General features: G+C 35.1%; 1 protein-coding gene across 1 annotated transcript; it reads left to right on the top strand.

Annotated features, from left to right (window-relative positions):
- The first annotated feature begins 5,037 nt into the window (after nt 1-5,037).
- LOC125054091 (potassium/sodium hyperpolarization-activated cyclic nucleotide-gated channel 1-like) lies at nt 5,038-12,172 on the top strand. Its single transcript, XM_047655765.1, has 6 exons — nt 5,038-5,143; nt 6,979-7,140; nt 7,779-7,865; nt 10,761-10,959; nt 11,358-11,483; nt 12,011-12,172. Exons 1-6 carry the CDS (start codon nt 5,058-5,060, stop codon nt 12,170-12,172), a joined length of 822 nt encoding a protein of 273 aa, XP_047511721.1. The 5' UTR covers nt 5,038-5,057.
- Nucleotides 12,173-12,593: the final 421 nt, after the last annotated feature.

Raw genomic sequence — 12,593 nt, forward strand, 5'->3', positions numbered from 1 at the left:
AGCTACTGCTCCTGTTACTGCCAGAAGTGTTCCTAAATACTCCTTGCTGCAATGTCTCTGCTATCTCTGCTCTCAGTGGCAGGGCTGGTAACTTATTTACATGCTCACGCTGCACACTTCCGTGCCCGAGGCAGCCCGACAGTTACCTATCTGAGTGTAAATGTGGCATAAAGAATGAAGACTATTGTTAATTTACGTATATATAAAAAGTTCTATTTGTTGATAATATTTTTATCTATTAGCTATAGCTATTTGTTAATATAATCTTTATTAATAATAATCAAATTAGTGGCGCTACAACCTCTTTAGGTCTTGGCCTTAGATTTCTGAATTTGTTTCATGATCATTTTTAAATCTAATAGGCAAGTAGATCAGCCTCCAGTGCCTGACACACGCCGTCGACTTTTTGAGTCTAAGACATGTCGGGTTCCTCACGATGTTTTCCTTCACCGTTCGAGCAAATGTTAAATGCGCACATAGAAAGTCCATTGGTGCACAGCCGGGGATCGAACCTACGACCTCCGGTATGAGAGTCGCACGCTGAATATTTATTAATAAGGAATTTAAATATTCATAAACTTTTTACAGATTTATACAAACTTGGATGGTATTTCGTGTCATTGTTGCTGTGATTTCAATTGTTTCTGCCTCATTACAAGGTGTATAATTTTTATTTATTTATAAATCAGCCTATAATATAGTGAGACGTAAGTTCTGTAATATATCTGTTTCATCGATCCTTTAGTTCTATTCGGAAGTCTCACCAAGCCAAAAAATCTATATTTTTATTTTATTCCTTGATAGATGATCCATTATTTTTTTTTTTTATTTATTCAAACAAAGTGTTCACCACTTTATGTAAGTGTTACACGAATTTTAAACTTCAAATGAGTATTAATTTATCGCCAATATTACAAAAATATTTAAAGACATTAACGCCCAGCCTCTTCTACGAAATTTCTTAATGTGATAGTTTGACGAAAAATTAACCCGTACTTCATATGTTTCAAGAAGGTATTTATAAAGATATGAATTACGTGTAATTCAAGCAACATGCAATTTTATTACGTACATTTTTAGGACCATGATTTATCTCTGGTCTGGGTTCCGATCGACCGTACTGCAGGTAGCTAGTATAAAGGATAACAATAAAGAAATAATGTATAAAATCTAAGTTGTATATTTATTTATTTTTTGTTTTGTCATGATTGAAAATTAATAGGGCTATTTATTTCAATTTTTAGGAGGAGTTGGTGCTTGTACAAGGCCTCCATTGATTATAATAGGTCATGTTTGCGATTGTATTGGCTATGCAGATATTTTGATTAAGTTATTTGTGAGTTACTTTGCATTTTTTGTATTACGTTTATTTATTCATATATATTTATATTTATGATTTATATTATAATTAAATACTTTTTGCACACGAATAAACAATAATATTAACCATATATTTTAAAGTAACGAAAATCATGGTGCAACGGGTGGCTTTATCGCTAATAAATAATAATTTTAAAAAACATATGTGTAATTCACACGTGGTAGAAGTGAAAAAAATTTGGTTTCATGATAATGAACGAAAGATTTTTTTTATGTTTAATATCAATTATTAATTTGGATTTAAACTAAATGATTAAAAAGTTTTATAATATGTATATAAAATTGATAAATTTCATCTGAATTTATAATAGAATTAAATTAATCTTTTATTTAATTTTTTACACATCTATGTTTGTTTTTAATTCAGAAAATGATCAAATACACACTTATATAACGTTTATACACTGTATAATGCTTCCTATCTCATTTTCTCCCACGTTAAATCTTATGAATTTCTGTGTCTGTCTCTTTTTACTGTCGCTTTTTCGTTTCATCGACTTGTAGGTCACAACGATACTAAAGGAGTTTCCACAAAAAATATTTTTGTACTTATTAATAGTCCAAAAATAGTTTGATTAAGATTAAACAGTTTTCATGCAACGTCTTTTCGTCTATAGGTCTCCGACTAATTAGAGCCGCCGCCTTTTTAACGAGAATTGGACTAGCGTTTGACCGCAATAGCACATCATTTTAAGCTGAGATATCGTCCTATCGTACCTATCTTAAAGCTAAATTAAACGTGCTCATAAACTCCATAGAAAAGATTGTAAAGAGTGTCTTTGCTATGAGACCCGATACGAATCTTTGCGACGTACCGAATAATCTTATATGAAAAGAAATTACTGAATTTTCTCCTTCCAGCTAGCATTTTATAACCAAAAGGGCTTATTAATTACCGATCCTAAAGAACGTTGGAAGCATTACTTAAGTAGGGGATTCCTTCTTGACGTTGTCGGCTGTGTGCCTGTCAAAACAATCATTTCTGCAAATATTGGGAAAAATGACGCGGTTTTAATTAATACAGTATCGAAGTTTGCCCATTCTTACATTATCATGGGCTATTTTAACTATTTGGCGGACTTGCCTAATAGAAACATCACTTTTTATATGGTCAGTATTTGAAATCAATTTAATAATCATTTTACAATTATGTGCAATTAAAAATGAATATTTTTTCACTTTTGTAAACACAAATGAGCAGTGTTGGCCAAGGGGCTTCAGTGTGCGACTCTCATCCATGAGGTCGTAGGTTCGATCCCCGGTTGTGCACCAATGGACTTTCTTTCTATGTGCGCATTTAACATTCGCTCGAACGGTGAAGGAAAACATGGTGAGGAAACCGGCTTGCCTTGACCCAAAAAGTCGACGGCGTGTATCAGGCACAGAAGGCTGATCACCTACTTGGCTATTAGATTGACAAATGATCATGAAACAGTTACAGAAATCTGAGGCCCAGACATAAAAATGTTGTAATGTCACTGATTTTTTTAATAATCATTTTATTGTTGTATAGGGATGTTTTTTTAATATAGGATCGCGTGCATAAGTTTTCTAGTATAAATAAAAGTTGCAAAATGATTTCACGTTTTATACTTTAGCTTGAACTTTTTCATAGAACCTTAAATTCATTAATGAACATAACCCAGGGGCGCTACCACCTTTTGGGTCTAAGAATCGGATTTGTGTATCTGTTTTGTCATCATATGTTTTTTTCTCATAGACAAGTAGGTGGTCAACCTTCTGTGCCGGCAACATACTGTCGACTTTCTTGGGTCTAAAGCATACCTTAAGCAGAAAGTCCATTGGTTGCAACTTGGGATCAAATCTACTTCACAGTTTTCAACCATTGTAATGGTTTAATGAAGGAGTGTGGACAATTTGAAAATATATCTTTTTTAAATAAAAGACTCATTCATATTTCAGATTTTAAAGATGCAGATAATGACAGTACTGGTGATACTTGGTACCAGTAATTACTTTGTAAGTAGATGTATATGTTTCGAATGGGATGATACAGGATATATATTGAATATGACTCGCCGTGACCACTGTTGGCTTCCTAACTATCTGTCATTGGACAAGTATCCAACTATGCATCAGTTAAAAATTGTAAGACTTATTTTTATATATTATTCAGCATGTGCACAGATGAGAACATAATAGGAGCAAGGGGGCTCATAGCCTAGCGGTCTTATTAAGTGGCAGCTAGGTGAGGGGTACCGGGTTCGATTCCCGGTTCGAGGGCAAGTTTTAATTTAATTTAAATTTGTTCTCGGCCTTTGGGAGGTTTGTGTGGTACCGGGCGAGTGCTTAAACCGTACATGGAGGACACGGCCGAATTTTTAAGACAAGCACGAATTATAAAAATCTTATATACTTGACGCTGGCTAATGCACAAACCGTGCCAGAGCCATAAAAAAAAATAGGAGCAAGCTTTGTGAGCTATTGACGAACATTCTGAATAAAGGGTATTTATCAGCTGAACGAGACGTCTTAAATATAAAATTTCAAACTTAAAAAAACAAACAAAATATCTAATTGTAAACAATCTGAACTATTCACGAACCCACTTAAACACTCCTCAAAATCGGTCCAGCCATTGATTGCATTACGGCTTTGTCGGGAAAGATTCGATCGTCTTGGTTGGCATTGTGAATATCGGCACGATAAGCTAATAGGAACTCTAAATAAACACATCAACTTCAAAACTTCTAACTGTCAAATTTTCAATCATACTTAACCATCGATAACATTACGTTTAGCTGTCACCTGCGTCTTTACCATTTTAACAAATGAATGGCGAGATTGATGTTTTGACTGATACATTTTTAGTTTTTCTGTTTTATTGATGATCTCTTTGTTTTTTTGACAGCAATATAGCGTTGGTCTTACTTAAATTTTTTTTTTTGTGTTCAATAGTCAATTTATCAAAGGCAACTGAACTTACGTGAGTGAAATCGCGGGTCACTATTGAGGAATCGTAAAGAGCTTTGACTCGTAATAGAATATGTTATAAATGTGGCGTGAAACTACCGCATTTACCATGGTTATATATGGGAAAATACATTAAACTAGTAAAAAAACAATATAGCTTAGATCAAATTACAATAGCCTCAAAAATCGAGGAAGATAACAAAAGTCCTAATTTAATAATAATCCGGTGGCGCTGCAAGCCCATAACCTGCCTTGCGATTCTGTAACTCACTTTTTCAAACAAAAAACTACAAGCTCCTTCCTTATCAGAATGCCAAATCGTAAAATGACTGCTTCACGACTGAGCGCGACCGCCGCTGCGAAAACCGCTGTGCGAATTCGAAAAGTGAGTTACAGAATCGCAAGGCAGATCTCAGATTGAACGGATGCAATCTTTGGCCATTTTTAATTCATAGACCACTAGGTCTCTGTGGGAGGCCTTCAGGCTTCAAGAGACACGTTTGAGATTTGCCGGTTTACTCGCGATGCTTCCGCATACGAGCGAGCGTTAGATGCGCACATAGACAATAATTCACTGGTGTACAGTCAGGGATCGAACCTACGACCTCAGGGATGAGAGTCAAACGCTGAAGCTTGTGGCTTCACACACTGCTTAAATAGACTACATATTCCTAAATTAAACGAAGTTAAAATTTATTTTAAAGGTGCTTGCGCAGAGCTTTAATCTGGCACAGAGTGGTCTCATGAGATTTAACCTTGGAAAGTTTCATATAGACCGCGAATATCTCGGTGTGGGAATTACTTTATGTATTCTTGGAATAATGTTCTGGTAATTGCTTAAATAGCTTAATTTCTAAGAAAATGTTTGCTCTGCTTTCTAAGTAATCTTGTATTTTACTAGATGTTAGTAGTGTCTTTGAAGCAAAATTAGGATTATATGTATTATAAAACATATTTTCCACATTAAGATTACGATATATGTATAATTGTATATGTCCACCATTTAATTGCATACTAAAGCACCAAATTATTGTGGAACTCTATCCCTTCTTAAGGTAAACTTGTAACTTAAGTTTAGTATCATTTCGACGTATCCGTCATCATAGACGAAAAGTTCTTTAATTCTGACACAATAAAAATTAAATGAGCTAAGACCATCAAAACATCATTTATAATTATTAGTAGCTAATTTAGAGTTAACTGTTCGATTGTTCGTATAGTTTGCGTAGACATTCGTTTGTTCCTATTGTTGGTGTAGATATTTGATTGTTCGTATAGTTTGTGTAGACATTCGATTATTCGTATAGTTTGTGATAACAAATCAATTGTTTGTATAGTTTGTGTTGAGTAATCGATTGTTGGTCTTATTTATAAACGAACCATAATACCAGCCTAAATTCGATAAAAAAGGTTCTATCAAGAGACGAGGGTAATAAAACAATATTCAATATTGTTTAAGGTTTATAGTATGTTATTTTTAATCTCATGTGTGTTATATGTGAAATATTAACTATATTCTATGTTATCTAGAATAAGGGTCTGTTTGACAATGTACGGATAAGTTCTACATAAGTTGCAAATTAGCTATTTATTACTTATTGGTAGGATAAACACTATTGTTGCGTTTCACGACTGTCAGATAGCGCTATTCGTCACATAAAGTCCATAAGTTATAAGTACGATGAAATGTCAAATAGCACAATTATTTAACTTGCAAATAATTTATGTGTTGCATAGCTATTTGGTACTCTATCCATACATTGTGAAACAGACCCTAAATGTTGTAAGCTGACGCTAAATTAAAACATTCTTTACTCATTTACACGAAGTTGCACCATCTAGTGCTTAAAATTAAATAGTTCTGCAGTATATGAATACATAATTATCTCTTTGTCGATAGTTGGATCCAAAGAATAGGGTCGGTTCTCTCCATAGTTTCTAAGAATTTTATAATAAGGCACTATGAAGTTCTGTATAAAACCCATTTACTTGTAGCGCGACTTAGAATTTGCGTGTATTAATAATTAAGCCTCATTTATTCCTCGAAAAATTCCATATTTACAAAAGATACACACATAAAATTGTTATAAGCCTCCTCCAACTGACACTATCTCTCTCTTTCTTGAGCATTTGTCTGTCAATCTTCCCCACCTACTTTTTTAAGCTCGTAAGCCGACCGATTAATATGGTTTGCCAGGCAGCAATGAGCCATGCGCCATTGTGTGAACACCAAGTGATCGTGGCCTACAATTGTGCATTGCAAAGCGTGGCCCATCACAGGCCATTGTGACTGGGGGCTTTAGATATTAAACAATCAAGTTGATTGCCCCAAATTTTTTATCAAAATTTAAATTTCGTGTAGAGACGCCAGGCATCCCATCATTCCATTTGTCCCGTCTTTCCGAACAACGAGTTTTGGTCAAAGCTCACCGATGTCCAGATTGAGCTTTCTGATAAACGAGCTAGGTCCATCCATATTTTTTTGTGTATTTCATGTTTGCCTATAAGTGTTTGACACATTAAAAATTCTATATTTTGCTTCTTTTACCAATGTATCAGTGTGCCGTTGGCAAGCTTATATCAATAAAAAAAATCAAACGCATATATGAAACTTCGTGGGCTGCGGCTTGTAAAAATGTATAAAGTATATCATAATTATTTCAGGTATGTAATGTGTTATTCGCTTACATTGTTGGTGTTAAACTTCCGTGGTAATACAATTTTCCAACATGGAGTGAGTCAGTTGAGAAGATTCTTGCAGGCAGAGCGTGTAGACAAGAAGTTAATCGAAAAAGCGCTCACTCACTTTCGATATTGGTGGTTTAGGTAATAATAGATTAGTAAACTAGAATAGTAATGAAATAATAATAATAATATATGTCGCAATAACTTACTTGACTTAATATCCTGAAACCCCTAAATGGGGCAGAGGGCGTCCATAGTGAGTCCATCGCGTTCTTGAGCCCCTTATTTCACCTCGCTCCAAGTCTTTCCAGCTCTCTTTGCCTCATCTGCAACTGTACGGCTCCTCGTTTGCCTGGGATGGCCACGCTTGGGAATATGATTAGGATCCCTTCGGAGTGTATAGCCTATTCATTTCCATTTGCCTTACTTGATCTGCTGCTGCTTGACAGCGCTCCCAATATTGCTCGTTAGAGATCTTTTCGGGCCAATAGATGCCCAGGATACGGTGTAGACAGCGGTTGAGGAAGACTTGGAGTCGGTGCGAGATGTCTTTGGTGACCTTCCACGTTTCGCAGCCATAGAGCAGCAAAGATTTGACGTTGGAATATTTTATACATGAAAATTTATACATATAGTTAGCAAAATAGTAGAAAATAAAAGTAATATATAAAGAAAATTGGAAAACGCTTTCTCGCTTAGGACGTGTATTGAGTGAGTCAGTGAATACGTCTTAAATTTTACTTAATTATTTTTGTATACATATTTATTATTTGTTTCAGAACAAAAGGAATGAATATGCAAAGTCTTATGAATGAACGCATTGGTGTTGTTTTTAGACAAGAACTGAACTATTATTTTTTTAAAAGGTATATAATAAATTTAAATACACCATTATTAATACTAATATAGAACAACAGTTTTTACTACACACTCGACGCATATCTTTCATGAGTTTGATTCCGGATAACTCAACTCAAAGTCAAAATAATTTTATTCATATAGTGGTAGGGGAGCCCAAGAGGGGATTTCGGGATTTACTAAAGCGCGGCAGATTAATATATAGGGGGATACCTTGTACCCGGTTAAGTACCTCCACAAAATATGAGGCCCATATATAAGGCCGCACGTGAAGGAGACAGGATCAGTTTAGTAAAAAAAAATTGACCATCAGAAATTCCCGAGCGCGTCAGATTAAGGTAGGGTGAGTTAATTACATCCTAAAAAGTGTATATTCCACTAATCTGACAATTTGAGAGTGACGGAAAAAAAGGGGAGGGCAACAAAGTTGTAAAAAAAAAACGTCATCTCGACATTCTCGAGCGTAGCTAATTTTTTTTTTATTTTGAAGGAAATAATTCAAGAATAATGAAAAATATATAATCTGACGATTTCCGCAAGCCGAAATAACAAAAATTCGTCGATAAAGTTAAATGCGTGCAGCTGCGTGATGCCTACATTTCCTTAAACCAATCGGAATCTACTAAACGGCGTTCTAAATATTTCCCTCAAAATTACATTTCCTGTGAATTTGAACCGATTCGGACCGATAGATTTTGAGAAATTTTGAAAAATCTTAAAAAAATAAGAAATATTTTTTTTTAAAGTGGTTTCTTTATCGATCAACTTCAAAAACTAATCCGCCTTTGAGCTTGAAAAACCACGTCGATCGCCACCAAGCTGGTCAAAAGCGGTTGATTCGTTCGAGAGATATCGTACACGAAAGAAACCCGAAAAAGTATTTTTTCGGGATTACTCCGAAATTTGTGGTTCGATCAATTAAAATTGCAAAATTACTTATGAGGATGATAAAACTGCGTCGAATGCCGCCAACCGCGTGAAAATTGCTTGATCCATTCAAAAGTTATTGCGGTTTGAAAATTTCAAAAATAGTGTTCTATGAAACTTCTATCAGACTTTCGAGCTGGGAGAGCTCAAATGCATAGAAATGTTATTTCTTTGAACTCAGCGAGCTCAAAATATCAATTTTAAGCGCCCAGGAATGGAATTAGCGGGAAGTTGCAGGGATGGCCCTTTAGGTGAACCGTTTTTCTATTTTTTTTTTGTCAGATCAGGCGAATCCCTCTAGATAATCGTCAGATTATGAAACAGTACGTTTAGAACATAAAGATGAACCACATATATCTTAATCTGACGCGCTTGAGTATTTCAAAATTGCGATTTTTTTTTGCAAATTAAGAAAATGGCTGTGGGTTTGCGTCCCATCGAAATCGTCAGATTAGTGAATGAGAGCTTTTTTTTGGTGCACTTAACACTCCCTTAGAAAATCTGACGCGCTCGATAAATTTTTTTTTTTTTTAATTTTCAACCCTTAAATACAACCACCCGCCTCATGCAAACGATCAGATTAACATACGTACATTATTAAAAATACGTCGGGCATTGATGCTATCAATATCTGACGCGCTCGAGGATGTCCATGCAACAGTTTTTTTTTACATATTTAACTATCTATAGCCGCTTCCCCCACCGATGAAAAGGAATTTATCATATAACATTTTTTTCTTCTTTTTATCTAAGCTTTGCATCCCAATAGGTCTCTACGACGCTCGAGTAAATCCCCATTTAGCATCGTGGGCTCCCCTACCATAGGTAACCAAGTACACTTATGAACGTCAACAGAAAAGATGTTAAATTGATTCTGTCATTAGGACGATTTTAATAATCGTCAAATTTGAAAAAAGCTTTATTGATTAATTTACATTTAACAAGAGTTTTGAATTTATTCAGTGATATTTCTCTAATTTCGCTTGGGAGTTTGTTGTAAAAACCAATACAATTTCCATATAAGGAGTGGTTTATCTTCTGGAACCTGGTTGGTCGTGCGCTAAGATTAGTTCTATTTCGAGTATTATACTGGTGAAAGTCACCATTTGTTTTAAAATTGGTTATATTTTTTGTACATACAACAAGACTTCAAGGATATATTGACCAGATAGTGTCATAAGAAAGATAATACGGGGTGAAAGGCAAGATTGATGAAATCTGACGCCAATAATATTGGAGTAACCGTCACTGCATTATTGGAACGAAGTTCCATATCGCGCGTAGTGAAAGGGGGCTAGACGGAAAAAAATCTTACGAAAAGTTGTCACGACACTTTTTTGCTATTTGCAATTGTAATACACCGGTTCTCGTCCGATCACCAAAGTTAAGCAACGCCGGGCGATGTCAGTACTTGGATGGGTGACCAACACCTCGTGATGTTGGCTTTTTTTTCTTCTTTTCGTAGGGACAAGAAATTTAAATTATTTTTGGAATCTCTTAACTAAATTAGTCGTAGTGAACGTACACCAGAATCCCTGTACAATAAATGCGGGGTCCTTAGTTTCCTTGCAAAATACAATACCTTTAAAAAATATTCATTGTAATTCTGCGAATTCAAAACTTAGTGAACTAATATAACAACGAGAACACCTTATACAAGGAGATGAACCAGATGAGACTGAATTAAAATATCTGAACCACGAAATACGAAATATGCTTATTAATTGTGCCACTTAATTTTATATTTAGGTTATTTTACTATTTAATCCTAGCGTAGCACAAGGACATCATACTTCTTCCTCTTCTAGATTCCTGGTCTCTTAAAACTTTAATAGACGATGAAATATAATATTGATGTCGAGAAAATCTATCATACTGTTATGATACCATTTAAAATATAAATTAATCGAAAGGAACTTCGTTCCATCCGGGTGTCCCTTGACACCTCTCAAGTTTTTTTATTTATTTATTATTAGAACAATTGAAGCCACCGACACTTTGCTGCATGGCGGCGAGAGTCTTCAAAGACAACTTGTGAGTGCAGCAGCTCAGTGGTTCTTCCTACCTGGGGAAATAATAGTGCGGGAGATGGATTTAAGTCCCTGGATATACATAGTGCACAGAGGAAGTATTCTTATTAAGCAGAATGATGAGGAATTGGCCAAGTTAACCAAGGTATCTTACTTTGCTTTAACTTAGCACTTCTTTGATTTGCATAAATTTCGATTTTTACTATACTGTAACCACGGAGAGTGTTCAGAAGAGTTGTTGGAATTAATTTTAGCTGAGTTTCGTCATCGGACGTTAAGGCAGAATATAAAATACCATAGGGTCATATGCATCTCCGACCTCCGTCGTTCCACAACTGAGCGTTTCTTAAGGCAGTTTTTGCCGCGCACCACTTCTATGTGGAAACATCTGCTCACTGAAGTATTTTCTAACCAATTTGACTTGTACCATTTGTTGTGTTGTAACATTTATGTTAACTATAATTTTCAGGTATTTTAGAAAGATTATATATTATGATATGGTGAACTTTAATAGATAAATAACACAACTTTAATTTGCTTTAGGGATCCATATTTGGCCAATTGGATGGTACTAAACCAAGGCCCGTCCGTATAACAGCGTATGCTGATGGCTACGCGGACCTGTTGCAAATCTCTATAAAGGATTTCCAGGATGTTGTTGAAGACGAGGTAATTAGGCTAGCAATCGTCTATTACCTATTATTATTTATTACTTAAGATGTCATGTGGAACATGGTGTAATGGTTGATCCTTACAAACGTTGTGTAAAAAAAACTTGGCGATTAAAAAGAGTGGCGGAGAGTTTATTGCCAGTTTTTCTATTCCGTTCTACACCCTTGATTTGAAAACTGGCAGTAAATGTAAAATTAGAAGCATTTTTTTCTTTTTTGACGTTCATAAGTGTACATTGTATGAATAAATGATTTTTGGCTTTGACTTTTGACGTAATCAGCACCAAATAGATCTCTACTAGCTAAAAGATTCATGAATGAACCCCTTTTTATAGAGAATACTCTTACTTGAAATAGAATCTCTAAGTTGTACTGAAATAACTTTTATTTAATAAGCTTTACAGGTCATGGCTAAGAGCCACTTTAAGACGAGGTTAGAAAAATGTTAAAATGGAAACATTTTAATTTCTTAAAACTCAGTTTTAGAATTTAAAGAAAATTGTTTAAGACTTTTTTACATTTTAGACAAGGGAGCGGATGAAACACAACCCTTCGATGAAGCACGATTTCATGCCATTGAAGAATACAGTACCAGAAAATCCTTACAATACTCTATCGTTTATACTCCGCGGGCGCAAAACTATAAAAATGCCAGTAAAGTTGTTATTACTACCTCTAAACGTTTGATCTTGAGAGCAGTGTTGGTCTAGTGGCTTCAGCATGCGACTCTCATACCTGAGGTCGTAGGTTCGATCCCCGGCTGCGCATACTATGTGCGCATTTAACATTTAACATTTGCTCGAACGGTGAAGGAAAACATCGTGAGGAAACCGACATGTCTTAGACCCAAAAAGTCGACGGCGTGTGTCAGGCACTGGAAGCTGATCACCTACTTGCCTATTAGATTTAAAAATGATTATGAAAAAGATTCAGAAATCTGAGGCCTTAAGAGGTTGTAGCGCCACTGATTTTTTTTTATTTAATCATTTGATCATAGCTTATCTTTATACGCTGTCCACTTCTGACTTTATTTAATATCACATTAAATTTCTCAACCTTTAATGCAACATATGTATAAACCGTTATTATATTATGTTCACTTTTTGTG

Source organism: Pieris napi, chromosome 11 (assembly GCF_905475465.1).
Source record: "Pieris napi chromosome 11, ilPieNapi1.2, whole genome shotgun sequence".
Taxonomy (NCBI): Eukaryota; Metazoa; Arthropoda; class Insecta; order Lepidoptera; family Pieridae; genus Pieris; species Pieris napi.

What these genes read in the sequence shown, in the direction of transcription:
- LOC125054091 (XM_047655765.1), top strand. Translation starts at nt 5,058, where the DNA reads ATGAGATTTAACCTTGGAAAGTTTCATATAGACCGCGAATATCTCGGT. An exon ending in ATTCTTGGAATAATGTTCTG is followed by an intron (nt 5,144 to 6,978) that starts GTAATTGCTTAA and finishes TAATTATTTCAG; the next exon opens with GTATGTAATGTGTTATTCGC. An exon ending in AGGATGTTGTTGAAGACGAG is followed by an intron (nt 11,484 to 12,010) that starts GTAATTAGGCTA and finishes TTTACATTTTAG; the next exon opens with ACAAGGGAGCGGATGAAACA.